This window comes from Musa acuminata, chromosome BXJ1-6 (genome assembly GCF_036884655.1).
Source record: "Musa acuminata AAA Group cultivar baxijiao chromosome BXJ1-6, Cavendish_Baxijiao_AAA, whole genome shotgun sequence".
In the NCBI taxonomy this organism is placed as follows: Eukaryota; Viridiplantae; Streptophyta; class Magnoliopsida; order Zingiberales; family Musaceae; genus Musa; species Musa acuminata.
Genome location: NC_088332.1, coordinates 1322256 through 1345868, shown reverse-complemented (window position 1 = coordinate 1345868; position 23613 = coordinate 1322256). Strand labels below are relative to the sequence as shown.

At 36.0% G+C, this 23613-nt stretch overlaps 3 protein-coding genes and 1 non-coding gene across 4 annotated transcripts; 3 read left to right on the top strand and 1 right to left on the bottom strand.

Annotated features, from left to right (window-relative positions):
* Positions 1-2331: 2331 nt before the first annotated feature.
* LOC135675539 (uncharacterized) lies at positions 2332-12843 on the bottom strand. The gene is made up of 10 exons (XM_065185805.1): positions 12557-12843; positions 11176-11335; positions 10817-10878; positions 10055-10214; positions 9843-9963; positions 4506-4587; positions 4308-4411; positions 3441-3519; positions 3305-3355; positions 2332-2754 (listed from the first exon to the last, which is right to left on the bottom strand). Exons 1-10 carry the CDS (start codon positions 12794-12796, stop codon positions 2671-2673), a joined length of 1143 nt encoding a protein of 380 aa, XP_065041877.1. The 5' UTR covers positions 12797-12843; the 3' UTR covers positions 2332-2670.
* A 1198-nt stretch (positions 12844-14041) lies between these two features.
* On the top strand, positions 14042-17509 carry LOC103971103 (ras-related protein RABA5c). The gene is made up of 2 exons (XM_009385058.3): positions 14042-14472; positions 17002-17509. The coding sequence occupies exons 1-2, from the start codon at positions 14136-14138 to the stop codon at positions 17316-17318; spliced, it is 654 nt and encodes a 217-aa protein (XP_009383333.2). The 5' UTR covers positions 14042-14135; the 3' UTR covers positions 17319-17509.
* Positions 17510-17867: 358 nt separating this feature from the next.
* Positions 17868-17971, top strand: LOC135677955 (U6 spliceosomal RNA). Its single transcript, XR_010514784.1, has one exon. It is a non-coding gene; the product is annotated as a U6 spliceosomal RNA (small nuclear RNA).
* Positions 17972-19613: 1642 nt separating this feature from the next.
* Positions 19614-23143, top strand: LOC135675538 (uncharacterized). Its single transcript, XM_065185804.1, has 3 exons — positions 19614-19728; positions 22162-22469; positions 22717-23143. Exons 2-3 carry the CDS (start codon positions 22196-22198, stop codon positions 22791-22793), a joined length of 351 nt encoding a protein of 116 aa, XP_065041876.1. The 5' UTR covers positions 19614-19728; positions 22162-22195; the 3' UTR covers positions 22794-23143.
* The last annotated feature ends 470 nt before the right edge of the window (positions 23144-23613 follow it).

Genomic DNA, 23613 nt, shown 5'->3' with positions numbered 1-23613 from the left:
AAGCACTTTGAGCATCTGATTACCATCAATCTGTTCAATATCCTTTTTTTGTTTCAGAAAAGTCAGATGCCAAAAGTATGTGATGAGAATAAGAAAAAGAACCTCCATCCTTCAATACTGCTGCTGCGTTTCCCAAAATAACACTTTAACTTGATCTTGATAAGCTTCATGAATTCACTGAATGATACACTTCCAGCTTGTTCTTTTCCGGTCCTTTTATCCTCGTTATGGAATTTTTCCACTGTCAAAGTTTGTCAGAAAGATCTCCCTACAAGTAGATGTTTGATGTCAAATAAAAAGAACTCTCATCCTATCGTGTTGTTGATCCATGTCCTGAAAGAATACTCACTGCATCGACCTGACCAATGATAACTTGCTTCATGAATATGCTATCTGCAGAGTTCACTGAATACATACACTTTTAGGTTGTTCTTTTATCCTCTCTCTGGGTTTTCTCCACTGTCAAGCTCTGTAAAAAAAATATGATGATGCAAGAAGAGGTTTGAGGTCAATTGAAAAGAACTTCCATCCATCCATGCTGTCAATGCATGTCCTCGAAGAAGATTCACAGCATCACTGAATAAATACACTATCAGCTTGTGCTTTCTCATATTGTCTTTTATCCTCTCTGCCAATTTTATCCTCTGTCAAGCCAGGTCCAAAGGATCATGCTGCATGCAAAGGCTTGATGTCAAATAAGAAGATGTTCCATACCTCCATGTTGCATGTCTTGAAAGAGAACTCAAAGCATCAACTTGACCTTGATAACTTGTTTCATGAACATGTTTTGTGCAAAATTCATTGAATACCTACACCTTCATCTTGTTCTTTTCCAGTCCTTGTATCCTCTTTGTCGATTTTATCCACTGTCAACCTCTGTCAAATAGTTCATGCTACAAGAAAAGGCTTGATGTCAAATAAAAGATGTCAATGCATGTCCTCATCGAGTACTCACAGCATCAAGTTGACCTTTTCAGAGTTGACCGAATAAGGACACTTTCAGCATTCTTTTTTATCCTCCCGTGTAGATTTTCTCCCATTGTCAAATCTGTCAAAGAAGATTTTGCTACAAGTAGAGGTTTGATGTCAAATAAAACGAACATGCTGTCAATGCATGTCCTGAAAAGAGGACTCACTACATCAACTTGACTTCAGAAACACGCTATGAATATGCTTTGTGCAGAATTCACTGAATAAATACAACTTCATCTTGCTTTTTCTCATTCTTCTTACCCTCTCTTTGCAGATTTTCTCCACTGTCAACCTTGGCTGCTACAAGTAGAGATTTGATGTCAACCTAGAAGAACTTCCATCCTTTCATGACTCGAAGGATCAACTTGGCCTTGAAAACTTGGTTCGTGAATATGCTTTGTGCTAAGTTCACTGAATAATACTTTCAGCTTGTTCATTCTCATTCCTTTTATTCTCTCTCTCTGAATTTCTCCACTGCCAACTACTGTCAGAAACATCTTGCTACAAGTAAAGGTCTAATGTCAAATATTCTATGTAGCAACTGTAGCCTTTGGGAAAGGCCATACGAAGAGAAATCTGATCTCTATAAATTGCAAACCCATCAATGGCCATCCCACCACAAGGAGATTGGTTCCTGAAGACAGGGTCTCACATGGAGATAAAAGAGTTGTACTTTGGTAGCCAAGGATGACTTGCCTGTGTCCTTGAGGTTTTCATTTGGGTGGAAATGCAATCGGCTTACAGGCAGTCTCCTTGGCTATTCTGAGTGACTTTTATCCCCCATGCTAGACCTTTGCTTCCTTAATCGCCTTCTACTGGATGATGAGAAACTCCATGTAAAAGACATAGAAACTACAGATAACTAGGCTTGTCTTTGAAAAGGTATGAAGTTTTCTTTAATGTCAATGCATTCGACTAATCTACATGCCTTTTGCAAGGAAATAATTTACAGCTAATCAATGCTACATGTCATAGCATATAAATCTATCTGTAATGATGCCTCTAAATTCTGGATATACTTCTACTTTAGGTTTGGCTATAATATCATCAGCATTTCTAACACATGCTAGATGAAGACTAACTGAAAACATTTCTAGGAAAAAAATTGCAAGCATTTCTAATATTATTTCTAAGCACTCATATTTTAAGAACAGGACATTCTTTGAGATACATATCTTCAATAATAAATTTAAATATTCAAGGATTAACCTTGCCATATATTAGCAACAAGTGGAAGCAAACGTTATAAGATGGAAACCAAGTCAGATCAAATCATTCCTCATAAGTGAACATGTACAATTTTTTTTCTAAACGGAAAAGAAATTAAGCTTGATAAATTTACAGAAAATACTAATGCTCTGACAGCCAGAATTATGCAATTGCTTCATAGTGCATTAATGTAACAATTACATCAACAATGATTACCGGAAAAGATATTTAAAATGTGAACAGGTTTTGTTGTGATGGGTGCCAAAGACCAGCATTCTTAAAAGATAATATTCCTCTCTGTAATCATTCAAATGTATTCTCACTTCTGAGAATTGAATGAGGAAAAAAGAATAATTAAGCAGAAAACCAGCAATATAAACTGGTTTGTCCACCATGTGTACATTGAACTATTTCATATGATTAAGAACTTGACGACTGCATCAGAGCACACAGATGCATATCTATATCATCATAAATTTGACCTGAATCTCAAGGTACTCTACCCAGTACACGCTGCACAGCCTTCTTTATGCCATCCTGATCAAGTGTAGTTGTCAAGTACACCTCCTGGACCTGTTATACAACAAACAATTGGTTTTCACTCGGTCTTTGATGCACAAACTGAGTTTTACAGAACTCGTGAGATAACAGGAAATGATTAAAACAAATTTTGATGAAAGAAACTGGATTCTTGAACTATTATGCTAGAACATTTTACTAAATACTTTAGATTGTCATTTATAATCTTTCTTAGGAACACAATCAAAATATCCACAAATGGAAAAACATGAGAAACAGTCACACCTACACCAACACTTACAGAATGTGACTTCTAATATTTATGATTCCTACAAAATTTATGAATTTTTTTTTCTCTTAATAATCAGGTCATGTTAAACCATAAAGGCAGATATTTCACTTAGTGTCTTAACACCAACCGAAAAAATCCTTTTAATTTAGTAGATACAAAACAAAAGAGAGATGTATGATACTATTCTTCAAGATATCATTTGATCCTACATCTAAACATTGCTGATCACCCATTGCCAGGTTTCACTAAAATCAAGTGTACACATTTGAGGCAAAGTGAACTATAGGAATACTTAAGTTCCGTTTGACGAACCTGTCTTCCAGCTCTAGCAAGGAGTGTAAACTGCTTGTCTTTGGCTGGTACCTACACGCAAGGAGAATGGAACATCTGACAGTTCTTGGGGAAAAAAAATAAGGTATTAACTCTTCTAAAGTAAGGGATGTCTCACATTTGAAAGCCAAAGCTGCAAGTCTTGTGAGACAACACGCTTCTCCAATCCTTGACGCCCTAATCGTACATCACTTATGCTGCATAGTAAGTGCAGGATTTGAGAAATTAGCATAAAGAACTTTGGATGTCAACGAGTCCCTCTTTTATCCTTTCATTCTCCTTAATAACATCATAAAAGAAAAACGGTAATTATTATTTCTTTATAATAAAATTCTAGAATATAATCATCAAGTTAACATAATTTTACAAACAGGAACATAATATACTTTTTAGCTATAAACATCTTTTACTAACATTAAGTCTTTTGCTATTCAGAAAAATAAAAAAGGGACACTTGTCAATATGTGATAATTTTTTAACACTTCACAAAAGGACTTTGTCTCTCTTGAATATTGGACTTTGATTATAGACAAAAAAAGTGTATTGTTAGATACTATTTGGTGTAGGTCTTTTCTTGAGTATTGGTACTTTTGATGGGTCATCAACCAAGTGTTGGACCATTTCATTTCTGAATTATATTTTGCTTGATAAAATACAACAATATGTCTATCTGATCTAATCTAGGAAAAAAAGAGAACAAATAATGAAAATCTATATTATTTAAGTGGAAAAGCACTGAAGATGTTAAGAAGTCATGTATGTTATGAGAAAACACAATTTCTTAAGAGCACCATCAAATGGCATATGCTGATTACTAGATGAACTAAAATCAATTTTGACAGACATTCAGGATATCTTCTGTAAACAAGGTTTGCTGAGATAGAGTACAATTTATTTTTGCATATATATTCTAGATTGCTTATACTAGTTTTCTAAAACAAGGCATAAATCCTTCGATCTTAAAATTTACATAAATATGCGTTACCCATCCTCCTGTAGTAGTTCTTTACATATGCTCTCAAGTCCTGGAAGAGGCTCGATGTTCATACTAGAAGATGTATCGATACTATCAGATACAAGTTGACCTTCCTGAGGATATGCATAATCGACAAGTAAATAAGAAAATGTTCCAAAATATTCCCAAATAACTAGAAAGTGTCTGAACTAGAGACTGATAACTTACCTGAGGAATTACTTTATCCAATGTCTCCATAAGAGGATCATCCTCCAGCTGCTTAATCGACAGATTAATCCTTGATTTATCTCTGGTTCAGAAGTTAGTATTAATCTTTCAAATTAAAAAAAAAAAACAACCAGTGCAATTCTAGCTGCCGGTTCACATGAACAAATAACGAATGTAGTTTGTCATTGACAAGTATGAAATTGACCATGAGACTAATATTTCCAAGAATTCTGATTTCACTTAAAATGACATAGAAAATTTATAAAGCAGATAAAATACAATGGACTGATAAGTACATGCCGCATATACTAGCATGCACAAAAGGACTAATTACAGATTACCCCTTGTAGTTAGTTACCTTTAGTGTTGCAATCCCAACATTTTAAAAAGTTACATTGACATCCCTATAATTATGAAAGTGAAACATCTATGTTCATTTACCTTAACGATGTTAATTTTACCATCGGAAACACGAAAACAAAATACAAAAAGGTAATTTTAACGTTCGGTAGCGGATGGCGATGTTGCGGGCGTTGAGGTCAACGTAGTTGCTTGGCCACCTCCGACGATGATAAGGTCCGCTCTCACCGCGACGCCACTCGCCTCCATGAGGAGCACGCTGCCGACCTCATCGTCGCACGCCCTGTGCTGCTCTGCATTTGCGCCGAGGCTGAGGCAGTTGTCGGTAGTTGCTGAGCGACAACTGCCTCGACGTCAACGCAGATGGTGGTGGCTGTCGCGGCGTCTATGGCGAAGATGGTGGCCACCTTGTCGCTGACCCATTGGATAGATCCCAACCTCGACTTAAAGCTGGGATCGTCGGAACTCCTTCTGCTCCCCACGCTGTCGCGTTAGTTCCGACACCACCTCTTGTCGAGCGGCCCTTTCGCCACTCTGCATCTGCGTCAGCATCGATGCAGTTGTCGAGCGACGAAAGGGTTGCTCGGCATTTGCATCAGCGTCAACGCAAATGCAGAGCAGTGCGGAGCAACTTTGTCAACGTCGACACAAATGTAGAGCAGTGTAAGGCAAGCGGCACGCTCCTCGTGGAGGCGGGTGGCATCGCGGTGAGAGCAGACCTTATCGTTGGCGGAGGCTAGCTAGGCAGTTGTGTCGACGTCGACGCCAGCGGCGCCATCGTTCACCACTACCGATGTAGTCCACCATCGAACATTAAAATTACCTTTTTGCCCTTTGTTTTCATGTTTTAGTCAGTAAAATTGACGTCATTAGGGTAAATGGACCTAAATACTTCACTTCCGTAACTATAGGAATACCAATGCAACTTTTTAAAGTGTAAGGATCAGAACGCTAAAGGTAGCTAAATACAGGGAGTAATCTGTAATTAGCCCTGCACAAAATGTATTTAGCTAAATATATGTACAGTTGTGTACATTTCGACTGAGAACACCAAGAACCACAACCATGGTTAATCAGCACTCAATGTAATTAGTTTTTCTACCCTTTTTCCTAAATGTACCGATTTCAATTGATTGCTTAATCTTTCTTAAAAAGTGTAGTTGACACATTATACACAAGCTTACAAAATGGATGTGGTTTAACATCTAGGAAAATTCAAATTGGGGTAAAAAACAAGACCCCTCTAGTACCACTATGATTTACAGCCTTACAGGATCACATGAATGTTTAAATTTAGGCAAGCACACACATTCTCTCTCTCTCTCTAATTTTTTTTCAATTCATGGTGTAGGCATGTCTATTTAGCTTGTTGTCAGCAATCTTCTATTTAGCATGATACATGATGATGGCACTACCATAAGCAGATATCTACACCAACTGTCTTCCATTAAAACTTAGTTCTTGATGCACCACATAGACAAGTCAGCTTCATAAATAAATGATGAAAGCGATTATGTGCATCGATGAACCACAATGCTTCAAAATGCTTGTCATGTCCTTGTCAAACAGATGCATTTGTTGAACACTTTCCTACGCATGGAAATTTTAACACATTTAGAACATGTTCATCATACAAATAAGATCTCGTTGTAATGTCTCAACTATTTGGTGTCAGCCAAATGTATCTTTTCTCATCATTGAGCACTGAGGACTTATACTCGTAGTTAAATTTTGAATCTTTCCTGTTATTTCTAGCAAAGTTATCTTATAATCCTCTTTATCTCTACTCACATCAATGATCCTGATTGCTTCACTCCATCCAAGCAAGTTATCTATAGGTCGACTTCGAGCATGTTCACACTCCACACCATTCTCCTTTTATCCTCTATCAGAGATACACCATATTGTTTGCTAGTGAAATCATTTCTTATTGTATCTTTTTCAGTAATTCAACATATCCAATCAACATTCTCATATCCACTATATTATCATTCAGATCTATAAATCATTTTATAAAATTATTTGTTTAATTCAAAAGGCATACTGTCACAGTAAAAAATATCCAGAAGCGCCTGCCCAATAAAACCACCTCAGTTTTACTCCATGAGTAATATTTCATTAATCCTTCATGTTGAATAACAGATCCAATTTATGTAAAACCTTCCTTCTGTTAGAACTTCTTGTCCATCTACTTTAACTACACCCTCAATTCTATCTATTTTTTAATATTTAGTATATATTATCATTTGGGAAACTTGTATCATTTACATAAAGACTTTTAGAGACCATGGATATCTACAATATTTCATATATGAATTTGAAGAATTATGTGAATCAAAACATATAAGCTATACAATAATCAAATACTATCTCAATGTATTTTGGGCATCAAGTATATGGTTCTAGGTGGATAAAGGTATAAAAGTAAATTAGTCATGTCGATGTATCTACATTATGTCATATGTCAAGACCATATAGTATGTTCATGTTTGTGCTAATAGTTGTACATTTGCTAGGATGTGCTAATCAATTTTAGTCATGTATGAGCAAGGTCATAAATATTGATCATATGTCAATTTCTACCGCTTGTCAACCAATATAATATCGAAATGCCAAACAATATACAAACATGCACGACCAAATATCATTGAATAAAACAATAAAAATAGAATAATCTACGCCAAGGTGTATGATTTGTTACAGGTGCTTGGTCAGACCAATAAATGATGATTAAAAGATACATATCCGATCATTATTTTATATCAATCTTCGGACTACTATAACATAAATTACAGTTATCAGGAATCAAGATCCCTCTATTCACCTAGAACCATGATCCCTGTAGAACTGTGATCTAAGTTGTTTTGTGACTTTTGTCTTGATTTGAAACACCTAGTACCCTAGATAGACATGTATATGATCAAAAACACCCAAATATTTAGGTAACAATCTCATCAATTTTATTCATTTTGATAAATATAGAAAACATTAAAGACAAATAAGTCCATAAAATTTCCTCCTTTGAAATCCTAGAGAAAATTTCAAATTTCAAAATAATAGAAGTACTGAATAATAAATAAAGTATCCATGCACTCTAGGCTTTTAGGTTTTCGCTTTCTTACAAATCTTATTGACCCAACTAGACGTGATAAGAATACAATATCTAATGTATAAGTGATCTTAGTGGGGGACATGATGCACCACAGGCTAATATAATAAACAAACTCATCCTACCACTCACATAACATGAACCAAGCTAAGTGGCAATATATCCGACACTTGAACACATACCATGACCAACACAATTAGCAGAAGATAATGGGCAACAAAATCTAATGTACAAGTGAACACATACCATGACCAACCCAATTAGACGTGATAAGAGTATAATATCTAATGTATAAGTGATCTTAGTGGGGGACATGATGCACCACAGGCTAATATAATAAACAAACTCATCCTACCACTCACATAACATGAACCAAGCTAAGTGGCATACCCGACACTTGAACACATACCATGACCAACACAATTAGCAGAAGATAATAGGCAACAAAATACAACATGCCTATGTCAAAGTTTGATATGCTAATATTGCCATTTGTACCATGACCAACACAATTAGCAGAAGATAATGGCCAACAACATACAACACGCCTATGTCAAAGTTTGATATGCTAATATTGCCATTTGTCCCATGACCAACACAATTAGCAGAAGATAATGGGCAACAACATACAACATGCCTATGTCAAAGTTTGATATGCTAATATTGCCGTTTGGGCTTTCTAATCTATTGTCTAGAGTCATAATGAACTAGTACTGTTGCATCAAATTGACATTAGGAAACTTCCATAGCTGGCCAATCAACAGCAGTTTTTTCTCATAGCTAGAAACACTATTTGAAGGCATTATAGGAAACAATGTAGTCTCTAGCCATCTGTTGGAGTACGAAAACACATGTATATGTTGGAGTATGGATATGCTAATCTTGCCATTTGGACTTTCTTATCTAATGTCTGGAGTCTCTAGACAATTAGAAGACAAGAATGCAAGCATAATTGGAAGCCTTTAGGTTCTTTAAATGTATAAATGAAATGAACTGCTGTGTTGAACTGAGACTAGAAAGTTTTCCCTGATGACCGATCAAAAGCAGCTTTTCCTCCTCGCTGAAACCAGTTGTAGTCTCTTCCATTTTTTACACATGCACTTTACTCATTAGAGCATCAAGAAACAATGAATTATTTTGGTCAATATAACCAGTTCAGACCTCAGCTTCTTCACATTGAATTAACTGTTGGAGCAAAGAAGCTAAAGCAAGATAATATGCACCAGCTCTTGTGGAAAGGAGGAATCGGTAAGAAGCACCAACCACTTAGGATTGACACACATTTACTTAACAAGTCTCAAGCAGGTTTCCCTATCATTGATAGTACAAAGGCAAATAACGATGAATGGAAAATTTTTACAAATTATATAAACAATGCAGCAGGTTTATCAAACTGCATTTCTGGGTATATCAATATGTTCATCATCATTTGACATACAATCAAATTATTTATGCTGCTGTCAAATGTCAAGACCAGATGCTGTTTTAGTAGTTCATCTTTCTGTAAGTGTTAACAATTTGGTATTGCACTCTTTTAATTAAGCTGCATAATGTTATGCCAGTATTTATGAAAAGTCTGCTCATTTGGCCCCATAAGAAAAAGGAAGCAATGTTTCTATCTTCTACTATGGAACTTCTCAGCATAGTCTAATCAATATGGGGCTGCTCATATTCCCTTTATTCTGTTATTCTTGTTCTACTACTTTATGCCAAGAGTTATGCTTGTAACTTGTGTTCTTTAAAAAAATTATGAGCAGTGAATCAGAATGTGTAGTAGTAAATGTCAAGCAAAGATACTAGTCAAACCTCTCAATACCAAAATATTTAACCAAAGAATGATATATCGAGCACAGAATAGCAATTCTTACTTATCTATCTGAATGATTTTGACCTTGACTTCATCTCCTTCATGTAGAAAATCTCTCACATCTTGAACCAAATCCCAGGAAACCTCAGTGACATGCACCAGTCCAGTTAGATGATAATCACCTACAAAGAAATTTTGCATATCAGCTGTTAAAATGAAATCATAGCACAAAATAAAACACTCGTATTAGTCCTAAATATAAAGTTTAGGTACCATCAGGGAAACGTAGGTGAACAAATGCACCATAGTCTTCTAAGGAACCCACTCTTCCATCAAAAACATTGCCAACATTAATTTGGCTAGAATATTTTGACCAAGCGGCATCTTTCTCAGAATAGATGAGCTTTTTTTCCTCCTCATTTGCTTCAATTACCTATATACAAAATAAAATAAATAAATTACCTTCCACTAAGACCATGATTCGACTTTTCTAGTCTAAATGAGGACAAAGTCTACTCATAAAAGACCCAGACCTGTCATTCACTTTCTAATATTTTACATCCTTGCAAGATTATCGATTTAATGGTCATCTTGCATCAAATATCTGCCATCGTTGTTCATGTTTCATGGAAGTTAAACTATATTTATTATGCAATGTTATAAGGAAAATGAAGGTATAATCACACAAGAACAACTGATAACTCATCATCAAATACTGTTAGCAAAAAAAGAAAAGTCAATGTATAATCTTAACAATTAACAGCAAAATAGAGAGTCAAAGCTTGTCTCGATGCTTTACCTGTTCTGATCATCTTTTTAGATAACATTTATGATTCAGGCATATAGAATAATTTTGCTATCATAAGCTCCAATCACCAACCAATATAGATTATACTGTTAGCAAGAACTTTACATAACACCCCACTTGCAATTTTACTGCAGAACAGATTTCTCTAAGGAAGCATGCCAGACCACACTTATAGACACATCATTATCAAGAACCACACCATATTGAAGGAAAAAGAAACAAAATACCTTTACAGAAATAGATGAGCCTACTAGATCTTTTGCTATATCTTGAATGGTTCTTGATGGATCTGCAAGAAAACCCAACACCATAAGTCACAACCTCAAGGATTCCTATGGAATAAAATTGGCATGGACTGTGCAAGGAAAACAAAATATTGGCAACCCTAAATGTAGCCAAAACACAGCAGAAAAAGAATCTATGAAATTAGGATTAGGTTTATGCTAATGACTACTACAGAACACGAAACAGATGACCGATGAGAAATGCACAACTATCAGCATGATATATATTATCCCTTTAGACAAAAGTCCGGAATAAAGACTGTTTACAAGATTTGGATAGCGGCTAGAAGAAAAAATAGTACCTTTACATGAGTGGGATGGACTAAGAAGAGGGTAAGGGAGGAAGCCAAGAAGTGAATAAAATCGAATCAGCAGGCCCCCATTATTGAAGGCTTCAATCTTGCCATCAAAGAGCACGCCACTATCTTTGTAAGCTCTTGCTGCCCTCCAATCAGCAGACCTCTATTTCTTCACAGAGACAAAGAATTAGATTATAATTTTATTCCACAGGTTAAGTTCGTAATTGCACAAATTTTATTATGTTTGTCAGCCATATTAACTAGAAAAATGGTAGAAACATGCATTTATAGGCCAGTAAAATTATACCTTATATTAGACTAAAACTATACTTGTTCATTTCAGCATCACCATCAATGTGATGACCACAAATCTTTGAGGAATTATGCTGAACTTTACCAGTTCAAGTACGACAATAGACCAAAATTGATAAATGAGCGGCAACATATAATCTCAAGCAATATCTACTAAAAACAGTACAAGTTTCCTTTAGCAATATCACAAGGTATACTCACTATTCCAAAGAAACTTATCAAATACACAAGGAATTTTTTTCTCCAAACATCTCGCCAGGAATGCTCAGCATATATCAACTAGCATAAAAAGGAAGGTCCTGGCTGCATGATCAGGAAGATACTCTGCATTATGAGTTTGTCAAAGAAAAGACTCAGGCAAAATCAAGATAGCATTCCACTTTTGGCACCGGACAATGCAAAATAAATGGATACATTTTCTACAAATATCAATTCTCGGTCCTTAGATCTCTTGGGTTTATCGACTGTAGGTAGATTATCAATTCAAGAAGAAACAACCAACAAGATATCATAATCAACAAACTAGGAACCTGGGTCTATCTCATCAATATGCTTAAGCCCTTACTAATATAGAATGCTCATATACACGGATTAACAAAGACTCCTAAAGGAAGGAATATACTGGAAAAATCAATCGGTGGCCTTCAAATTTGTGGTGTCAACCCTGGCATGATGCATGTGAGACTCAATTGGTAGTCCCGAGTAGTCTTTTCCTACTTAAATATGATATCATTTGTTGCAGCCCATTAGGATAATTGATGCATTAACTTGAGTCTCAATCATTGACCCAAAATACTTAGGCCCATGTTGATGATAGTACTACACCTTAGCACTTATAAACCAGGTCAGATCTTCTCCTACATCTGATACGAGACTAAAGTAGGGTATTACAATTCTTGGGTTCACAATCCAAAGAACTAAACGACTCGTGTGAACACGACATGGCCATTTAAGAAATTAGGAATTCAGGGCTTCCAATATCAGTGCCTAATGTAAAACCCTCAACAAGAAAGTGTACAAGGGGCAAAGATCTTAAAGATTGTTGGACCATGGAACAGCAGGAAGACGGTACCCGGAGTTGGCGGGGGTCAGCATCGCCGATTCTGGAGGCCTCCTCGCGAGACGCTTCCTCTTGGTCAACGCCGCTGCCTCCGGAAGTGGCGGGCCTCGCGGCGCAGGCGGCTCTCCCGAGGAAGAGACTCCTCCTCCGGGGAGGGAGACGACACCGCGACGCGTGCTTGGCAACGGCGGCCGCAGCGGGGCCGTCGAAGGGCTGCGGGACGAGGGAGAGCCCACCGGCCGCAGCGAACATCTCGAAATGGGTGGCGTTGGGAGGGAGAAGAGGAGAGGCAGTAACGTCTCAAATAAATTGAAGGCTTGGTGGGGGGGAGAGTTCAATCCTGCTTCCACGTGGCACCATGGACGGCCACAGAAAACTCTGTGGCATCATGGGGAGCTACCAAGGGAATTAGATCTCCACCGTCCGTTCAGCAGATCAGGATTTTGATGGCCAAGCATTAATTTGTGATGATAAATGATGAGGTAAGATTTAAGTCTTATTATTAGGAACAGATTGAGATAGGATGAAAAGAAAGACATGAGTGTCTTCATGGAAGCCACGATTCTCAAAGTTAATAATCTCTGACACTCGAATGGGAGATTGATCGAATCAAACTTATATTATTTTGAAGCCATTAAACTAAATTATGAGCATTTATACCTTTTTTTCCGTTTATAATAAACCTCAGTTTTCGGCTTAATCAATCGTCGAAGGTATTTTATATAACGTAGAAATGAGTACGTAATAAAATTCTCTCTGGAGAAATAGAACTTTAATATTTTCAAAAATAAATAATATAAAATTAATTTCATGATAGTTAGTGAAATCCTCTCTAGAGATCATATGCTAATCTCAGACCTGAGAGCACTTGAACAATTTTCTGACATCAGATTGAGAATAAAAATTAATTTTATTATGAAATGTTTTGTATCTTGTTATCACAAATAGAATAATATTTGGAATTCAATGTTAAGATCTTGTGATAATTTGATATCTTTTTTATAGATTAATCTAGCTATCAATTACTGATTAGAAATTTCCTACAATGAACAAAACTAAGAAACTAGGAGAACTTGAAATTTGATCATGATTCTTTTGTTAAAGTCCAACAAATCCAGAAATATTGTTGAAGGCATTCATGAACTTATGACAAGAGTTGGCAGATTCCCACTTCTATAAATCACAGCAAAACAACGGGTCAAACTCCTCCAATGTGTCAGTCTTCACCCTCCCTAAAGTCAAACGAGTTCAGACATCAAATCTCTCTCTCTCTCTCTCTCTCTCTAAGTGCTCGCATCCAAGGAGGAGAAAAAGGCTCTCTCCACAGCTCAACATGGCAACCATTAGCCTCATTATTAGCTCAAATCTTTACCTTGTGCCAAGAAAAGTCAAAGTCAACTACATGCATGGCACACAGGCAAAAGTAGAAGACAGCAGGCACGTTCACTAGTGTTCATCTACCTACCTTCCTGCCTTCCTGAGTTCCCATTCTTTCATTGCTTCATTCATTCAAGCTCATTCACTGTCACGTTCATTCAATTCATTCATAGGAGCAAGAAGAGAGAGAGAGAGAGAGAGAGAGAGAGAGAGAATGGTGGTGGGAGGAGGGAAGGAGGAGGAGGAGTACCTGTTCAAGGTGGTGATCACTGGGGACTCGGCGGTGGGGAAGTCGAACCTGCTGTCGAGGTACGCGAGGAACGAGTTCAACCTGCACTCCAAGGCCACCATCGGGGTGGAGTTCCTGACGCAGACCATCGACATCGACGGCAAGGAGGTGAAGGCCCAGATCTGGGACACCGCCGGCCAGGACCGGTTCCGCGCCGTCACCTCAGCCTACTACCGCGGGGCCTTCGGCGCCCTCGTCGTCTACGACGTCTCCCGCCGCTCCACCTTCGACTCTGTCTCCCGCTGGCTCGACGAGCTCAATAGTACGCCTAATCCTTCCCCTCTTTCTCTCTCTCTCTCTCTCTCTCTCTCTCTCTCACTTTCCCTTTTGATGCTGACACTCAGAATATATCTGCAACACATTGTGTTTAGATCTATTCCCTCTTTCTTCTATGAGTTGATGTTGGATGGAATTGGAGTAATGAGATGAGCTGCATGTGTGTCAGCAAATTAGATGAACTTATGTTGTGGATCTGATAGAATTTCACATATAGGAGATGTTATATTGTGCATAGATATGTTGTTTTTATCATGATAGATACTCAGATCTGGTGAAATTTGTTGTGATCATCATTTTTTTGTATAAGGACTCATTAAAAAAAATTAATTTTCGGAGGAAAAATTAATTAAGCACAATAATCTTTAGAATTTCAAGTTTGTGAGACATATTGTCATAGAAATCCTAAAAGTAATTGGGTAACAATTACTTGGATTGGACTGGAAATGAAGATTGATAGAAGAAAAGAGTATGTTCTATGGTAACTCTTTTGCATAAATTTTGATGGAAATCTCTCATTATGTCATGCATGCCAGACTCTAAATATTTGTTAACATTTCTTGCTTTATACTTTGACTTTGGTAAACATTGCACTAAATATCTAAGGCTAATGTCATATGTTGTGCTCACAACATTAAGATCTCAGAGCCTTTTAGTTTCGCAGAGCAGGAAAGAATGATCTTTAGCATATAGTTTTCGGCAGTGAAAAGAAGAGATTTCACAACTGCTTTACTAACTTGTTCTCTCCTTTTGTTTCAATCAGTTTCCTTTTTCAACTACTTTTAGAGGTCCACCAGCTCTTTCTTCCCATTCTAGAATCTACTGGAAACACCAAATCCAGATTAATATATCTAACAAGGTTCACGGGATGGAGGTTTTGGATCAGTTTGGTGGAATCAAAATCAATCAAAGACTTAATTTTAGAACTTTCAAATATATCTATGTTATAAATCAACTAAAAGTTTAGAAACTATAGTAAAAATAAAATAAGTTTTGGAAGCCAAGAACTTTAGCAAATTGTCCTTGGTGATGAAAGGCTGCATAGTTGTGTGACTTTTAGTATTCAAAACAAAAGCTAGGGCTTGTTGTGATCAGAGTCCTGCGATTAACGTAATTGTTCATATTCTATTATTATGTAAAATGTGGTAAGATCATTATGAGTGAAATAGCAATGTGGATCAAGACAACTTGCCATCACATCCATGAGTCCATGGCTCAGGTTTCTTCTGGTTTCCAGCCTTCAGTGGTGCCAATAGATTGTGTGATGAAGATGTCAAATACAAGTACTGTAGCTTCAAGGAAATGGGATACCACCAATATCTATAACCTGTCGAGCCTAATTCTTTTCTTGACAGTGAAATGATGATATCTCAAAAATAGTGGTGTCAAGTACTGCTGATGAACAACACAGAACTTTTGAAGTTCTCATGGAATTTACATTTGACCTATATATTATAGATATTGTAGTTAGAAGATGTAAAATTATTACTTTTAGTGGCACGACGAGAGATGAAGAGGGAGACTCAAAAAGGCTTTAACTTTAATATAAAAACTATAAGTGAAGATCTAAATACTTTTAACTTAAATATAACTTTTTACATAGCTCAATGGCAGCAAAGGATTTATATAATAAACCCAAATAGTTGGGGCTTTAAGGTTTTATCTTTGTTGTCGTCATCTCAGACTTTGCATTGCTAAGACAAATGTTTCTATTGTCTACACCTTCGAGCAAACTCAAATTTGAATCCTCTGATTTTGGAGAACAAAAGGCTACAGTTGTAAAAACATTTCTTTATAATTGATTTAATCTGCATACCATAGTGGCATCACTTAAAAGGAGGAAGGGATCATCAAAGGTCCAATGTTTTTCTTCTCTCTCTTTTTCGTCTAATTTGATTCAAGATCATAAGCTTGCATGAACAAAAGCAGGATTAAGTGATTGATCCTGTTGTTACTTCCCAGACTATTCACTTGTTTCTATTGCCAATGTACAACTATTTTGAGTTTAGTAATAACCATGATCATGAGTAAGCATACAAAACAAAAATGGTCAAATACTATATAATAGAATAGTATATGTCGTTAACTTTTCCTATTCTTTTGTTTGATTTCATGCTAATAGGAAATAAATACAATTTGATTTAATCATGCAATGACTTTTCATATTTCCACTTGTTAAAGGCACCTGATAACCTTAACCCTATCTCAGCTAGCTTTATAAAGCATCGAGCTCATGAAAAACCTTAGCTGATGTTGATTAGGTGATTAGGCATAATCACTAGGAGCTTTCATAAACACACACCCACACTAGTGAATATATATATATATATATATATATTCATAAACATACACCCAACAGAATGAGCATGCAGATTGTAGGAGTGCTGATAGCTGCTGACATCCCTCAGAATAATAACATATTTTAAGAAATTAGAAATATCTCTACCTCATATAATTGCAGTTATCTTTTCCTCCTCAGTGCTTAAACATCTAATTTAGTGACAATATACTGCAGCACATTCATACACAACTGTCGCAAAGATGCTGGTCGGTAACAAGTGTGACTTGTCAAATATTAGAGAGGTATCGGTCGAGGAAGGGAAATGCCTCGCAGAAGCTGAAGGGCTTTTCTTTATTGAGACATCAGCCTTGGATTCTACGAATGTGAAAACGGCCTTCGAGATCGTGATCAAGGAGATCTACGACAATGTCAGCAGGAAGGTCTTGAATTCAGATTCCTACAAGGCAGACCTTTCTATCAACAGGGTTGCACTTTTTAGTGATGGCGCCAATGACCAAAAACAAGCTACAAGCAGATTCTCTTGTTGTTAGAACCATTTGACAATTTCTTGAGGTCAGACATAAGTTGTAATCTCAGTTGCTTTTGGTTTGCTACAATGCTTGAAGTGTATTCAAAGAGTAATTTCTTTCACTAGATATAAATCTTTTGGTGCTTTGTTGTCCAATAAACTGGTTATATCAAAAACTGCACATATGGAGTATAGTTTTATTTATTTGTTGCAATCAATCTCTCTGTTCATTGGCACAAGAAAGGCTTATTCTGCATGAATTGTATCTGCAATGCTTTCCAAAGCTTTGGAACTCCTCCATGTGCCCAAGTAATACTGCTTGAATTGGACTTTCACAGTATATCATGATTTAATATATTGTCTCCTGGTGTCATTGTGAATATTTATGCTTGATAGAGAGGTTTAATTCTGTTTTAAATTTCAGGACATACCGATTAACACTCACAAATGCAGATTTGATAATGAGGTCCAGTAAGGTTAACCTTGACTCATAGTTTTAGATTGTTTAGTGTTCATCAGAATTGGCAGTGCCTTCATAGCATCATCGTCATCATATATCATTATTTTTTTATTTTATTCTTTCATAGACATCCGACAAAATTGAAATAATATAAAGATTAGTATGACCTTTGTACAAGGATGACAGACACAAATCAAGAAATTGACCATTGTTTTTTTTTCTTCAGGTATTACCTCCTCCTCCTTTCTCTCTCTCTTTTCTTTTGGTGGCACAGGTACCTAATTGAGTCTATGATCCTTCTGTGTATATAGCAAAAAATAATGTCTGTTCACATCAACTGGCCTCACACTCTAAGGTGAGAAGCTCTATGAGTAGCGTTGGAGCTCAAGATATGGAGTCCACCATTACTCACACTGGGTAGGAAACAAGTCATAAATGGGAAGATAGAAGGAAAAGATCAAGAAAGAGTCCTGTGGCTTTAGATAAGCTGAAATCAGGGAATAAGAATGACCTGCACAAGTTGTCATGAAGGTCCTTCTTGCTGTTTTGTATGAAAAGATGAGAAGCAAACCTCAAAATGGATTGGGAAAAGTGCCCCCATTTATCTTCTGTTGAAATGGTGATGCTAATGTAGAAAGCCAACCTAACTCTCCTTCAACAATGTCCCAACAGAAAGGAGCTGAACTTAAAAGAAAAGGCTCTTGTGATGGCAATTATAGATCATGAACCCAAATGAAACTTGATGTCTGACATCAGTGCTCATCTAGACTACCTCTTCACTTCATTGTTCTTATATTTTTGCGTTAAATGTGAATGATCATTTCTGATCTTTTGTGATATGGTTGCAAGTAGGAAATCATCTAATCACCAATTACTAGAAATCCCCATATTCCAATCTTATATGCATGCTGAGATGGAGAGAAAAGGGCCTTCCAAGATTTGGAGGTTATGTGATTATTTTCATATAACCATAAAAGGATGATAAGAAAACAGAAAAAGAATATAGAAACTATGTTATATATATATCATGGTACATCAATATAAATATCGACGTTCATAAATAAAAGAAAAAGAAGAAGTGAAAGAAGAGTTGGAGGACAAACGGACGAGGGGGGAGAGGAGAAGGAGAAGCATACACCAGCCTAATTTAAATTTAAAAAAATTAAAGAAAACTGAATTGGATAATTAGTCTAATTAGTCTAATTTCGGCTAATAAATGCTCAATTTAGATAGTATTTTAGATAATAGGTTTAACTCCTCTCATTGTGTTTTTTAAAAAAATAAGTTTAGTTAATAACCATTTTATTAATTGCATCACTTTTTCTATCATATCATATGATTTGTGTATATATATTGTCACTCCTAATATGAGATAAAAATTAGTTGATATTTACATACCATATAAATAAATTAGATTTTAGTTTGAGTTAATAAATAAATAAGAATACGATAGAGACCCAACCCTAATGAGATGAGGATAATAAATAAATAAGAATACGATGAAATAAAAAATATTTTTTATTATTCAATTGATTATGAGACGAGAATAGATAAAGTACTCCTCGCCCATTAATATTTATAATTATCATTTCAATTAATCTATCCAGCATGCTTAAATCAAATAAAAAATATTAAAGTCGCTCAACTTTAAATTAAATAAAATTTAAATTTTATGAGAATAGTATCCAAATGTTCTTATCATCTCAATAATAAAAAAAAAGCTGTTGGTGTTTAGAGGATGTCAAATATTAATCAAGTTTTTATGAAATGCCATAGTTTTTTGCCATAAAATACCAAATATGCCCTCACTCTTATCGCGCTTAGGACGTTAAATTTTTAGGGCAATTTAGTCATTGTGGCTTTTATCTCTCCACCCCAATACCCCCGTCGTTCCCGGTTGCCAGACCGCGCTCTTCAGTGTCTTCCTCGACTCGCTCCGCGCTCGCTCTTTCTTGTCGCGAGAGGCTACCCGGTTCTCCTTTGCCCTTTCTCTCCGTTTCTGAATCGTTAGCTTTACCTCTCGATCGATCTTTTGGGTGCCTGATTTGGCCTCGTCCATTACATCTTGTAATTCTGGCCACTATCTGGTTCTCGAAAGTTGTGCCCCTTCTTAGTTTTAGATTGAAGAGGGGCCCTCCTTTTCTTTCGGGTTTGGATTTGGCTTATTTGGTTTGTTCCGTGAAGGATAGGGAATCTAGATCGGAGAGAATTGGTTCTTGTGTCCGATGTGTGTCTTGCTTGTGCTGTTTCTGTTTGATGAATTGCCTAAGTGGGAATTCAGAAGATACTTTACCATGATAATTGATGCTGTCTTTAACTACCAGCGTTATTGCTTTTGTACATAACTTAGAAGACATTTTACCATGTTGATTGAAGCATTATAGCTCTCAACTTATAAGATTGCTTCGGTACTTCACATTTTTTATGGATGACTACATGAGCTTGAATTATAAGCATGGAAAAAAGGAATTGCAATATCCAGTACTTTTGGTGGTATATCTATGAGTAGTATACTAGTTAGTGTTGCAGGCATAGAGATCCAAAAAATTATTATGATTGATGGTTCAAACTAGAAATTTGTTTGTTTTTTTCCTCACTTCATGAATGATTGTATAAGGCAAAAAATTTATGATTGGTTATTTACTTGTATAATTGTTAAAGGACCACATAAAAAGCATGTTCTAGTTCTTCTCATGGGTTACCGTCCCTCTCCAATTGATTGAACAACAGTATAATTTTCTTAGTTGATAAAAATTGAATAAAAATTTCACTGCTACATGTACATTTGACTTCATTGTCAATGTCAATTAAGTTCTACAGATGATATGAATCAATAACGATTCCTATTGTTAGTTTATTTTGCTTCACTAAATGAGTTTGTTTCAAAGATGAGAGAAACAGAGCAGGAGTTGATGATTATTGGAAATGGTTATAGAAGATAGTCACCATTGTGAATGTTGGTTGGAGATGCAATTTAGAATTTTTTATCTCTTCTTCTGTAGCTTGCATCTTTAAAGATAATACAACAGTTGATTAGGGGCACAAAATGAAAAAGCGGAAGAATTTAAATTCTGTGCTAAGAAAACATTTTTTTGGTCTTCAAGCAGCTACACCTGATTTGAACATTCATATTATTGAGTAATCATGTAATTGATGAAACTCGAAATAAAATTCCAATTTGTCAGTAGGCAACAGTAAATTATGCTGGAATAAAGTTTATGTCAAAAGATCATGAATTTAAATTTTCAGAATTCTGATTATCATACATAGAACAAAGTAAACATAAAAAGGGGTATTGTATATTAAAAATGCTATTCAGTTATTATGTCTAATGTGGTAATTGTTTATTTCAGTGTGAAAGCAGCATAATGTTATCACATTTGCTACAACAAAATTAAGTAGAATTGACAAGGATAAACAACATAAAATAACAATGTGATAGTATGCAAATAAAAGCATTGAAAAAATGAGCAAGCTGCATATATTTATGTCACTTGCTAGATTAAATAGAATAAATTAATAAGAGAATCATCTAATCGTGATGAGTAGCAGGATATATAACTTATTTGTATCTAGAATCTCTGACAAAATCCATGTCTAGGTCCAATGATAGTTGAACCTCGTTCCTCATATTTATATTGTAACGAATGAAGATTTGAAGATTAATAGATGGATTCACAGTGCATACCAGAAAGAAATGCAAGAGTTGATCCTCTCCAATTATTCGAGAACTACAATAATGCATGTTCAGAATGATGGTTGGTTTGATGTGTAAATTGCATGGTCCCAATTAGAGGTGTAACGGTGGTTGATCACTCTTTTATGAGGATGGCTACTGGATCAACAAATTAAGAATCATATTGTGGAGTTTTTTCAGCAACTATGTGACGTTATGGATCTTAATTAGGCTGATATGTAGTAGAAGAGATCTATTCTCTCTATATATGATCACTTGACTGAGGAAAACCTTGGTCATGCATAATTGCATATACATGATTTTTTGCGATAGATAAGGTTTTGATGATGGGTATCCTTAATAAGGGTTTTGTTAACCATGCAACCTAAGGGAAGCCTATCTGCCAAGGTTGTCTGGTTTATTCTAGTGCCATGATGTCCTAAAGTACCTTTTTTCTACAGTATGAAAAATGGTGCATTTGTTGTTCATATGTTTCATACTTTAGACAGTAATATGCTTCTGGTATCTGAATCCATATGTTTGGTGATTAAGTTGGCCAAAAGAAAAGAAGCTTTTGTTTTGTCCATGTTCTTTCATATTTCAATCGTTGGTATTTTATTTTTTGAAGAAGGTTCCATGTTTGCAAAACTACTTCTATCATTCCAAGAAGTGACTATTTTTCTCCAAATAATAACATTATTGTTTGTGATATTTTTTTTGCCATGATAGCTGTTAAGGGAAGTGTTCTGGAAGGACGATCATTATGGCATCAAGGCGCCATGTTCAATACACTCCTCTTGCATTGGATGACATGGATGAAGATCATGGAATGTTGAAGGAAGAAGATCTTCGTTTTGCCTACAATCCTAAGGCCCTTGACAGAGTTCCATGGAAATCAATTACCCTTGCTCTTTTTCTTCTTGCTCTTGGGTCAGCTCTTATTATTATGTCATTCTTCATCTTTACAGGCCATATGGAGGGTGAGCGATCCCAAGCATATGGCCTCTTGACTCTTGGTATACTTGCATTTCTTCCTGGTATGCACTGTGAATCCATCTATTAATTTTCACAAATATCAACTTACGTACATGAAGTTATAGAAGCAATTAATCTTGTCCTGGAATGCACTGTGAATGTGTGATGTACATTATTTGTTCTTTGGTTATTTCCTTCGTTTAATAAAGTCCTATGAGACATGGAGAACTTGAAAAATCATGTATCAGGGCAGGTCCTATCTTGTCTATAGCACCGTTATATTGAATTGGAAATTTCATCTTGTTGCAGGTTTCTATGAGACCCGGATTGCATACTACTCCTGGAGAGGTGCTCCTGGCTATAGGTTCTCTTCGATTCCTAACTAATGCTCCAGAAGTTCCTTATGCACGAATATGGATGGTATTTTTTGCTTTTACTACTATGAGCTTGCAATATGGAATTACAACTTGTTTAATTCCATGTAGATCCATGTTTTATGTATACCTATCATATGTGCATTGAGCATTTTGTGTTGCTTTTGTTATTTCTGTTTGCAATAAGGCCCTTACCCTTGCTGAAATGGGGCTGGTTTTATGACATGTAGCATGCTATAGTTTCTTAAATGTTCGTAGGGATGCACCAATAACTACCTACCTTGTAATTTGTTTAATGTTCTTTGTTACAGTGTATCATGTGTATCCAACAAATCCTTCAAAGCTCTTTTTTTATATTGTAACTCGTTGATGAGATCACTTGGTCTTATATTGGCTGTGGAAAGTCAGATCTAAACAGTGAAAAAAGAATCCACTTCCAGGAGTGCCTTGTAGATTTCACACAGAAACCGTGTGATATCCACTTAGAGGGAACTTCTTTTCCAACCTAGAGATTTTGCACCATTTGATGATTAGTACGGACCTTATTAGATGCTAGTCCTACTTTGATTTTAGAGTTAAAAGAGAGTCAAAGCCTAATAACAGCAAACACATTATTCTGTTGAAGCCTCTTAAAGGCTTGACTGGTTGAATGAGAGTGACATCTTAGAAATGAATAAGCTTCATTGATATTATCATAATTCAATTTCAATTGTATTATTCTCATCGTTGGAAACACTTGTCAGGAATTGCCAACAAATGTTAAAGATACTGTACATGTGCTAGGAATAACAAGCCTTAGATTTTTATGTACGTATAAAAACGATTCACCTCT

Excerpts from the sequence above, each read along its gene's own strand:
- LOC135675539 (XM_065185805.1), bottom strand. The coding sequence starts at position 12,796 with ATGTTCGCTGCGGCCGGTGGGCTCTCCCTCGTCCCGCAGCCCTTCGAC. Across the intron at positions 10,215-10,816 it reads GCTCATCTATTTCTGTAAAG|GTAATTGAAGCAAATGAGGA; the intron begins GTATTTTGTTTC and ends TTTTGTATATAG. Across the intron at positions 3,520-4,307 it reads GAACTACTACAGGAGGATGG|CATAAGTGATGTACGATTAG; the intron begins GTAACGCATATT and ends CTTACTATGCAG.
- LOC103971103 (XM_009385058.3), top strand. The coding sequence starts at position 14,136 with ATGGTGGTGGGAGGAGGGAAGGAGGAGGAGGAGTACCTGTTCAAGGTG. Across the intron at positions 14,473-17,001 it reads CTGGCTCGACGAGCTCAATA|CACATTCATACACAACTGTC; the intron begins GTACGCCTAATC and ends AATATACTGCAG.
- LOC135675538 (XM_065185804.1), top strand. The coding sequence starts at position 22,196 with ATGGCATCAAGGCGCCATGTTCAATACACTCCTCTTGCATTGGATGAC. Across the intron at positions 22,470-22,716 it reads TATACTTGCATTTCTTCCTG|GTTTCTATGAGACCCGGATT; the intron begins GTATGCACTGTG and ends ATCTTGTTGCAG.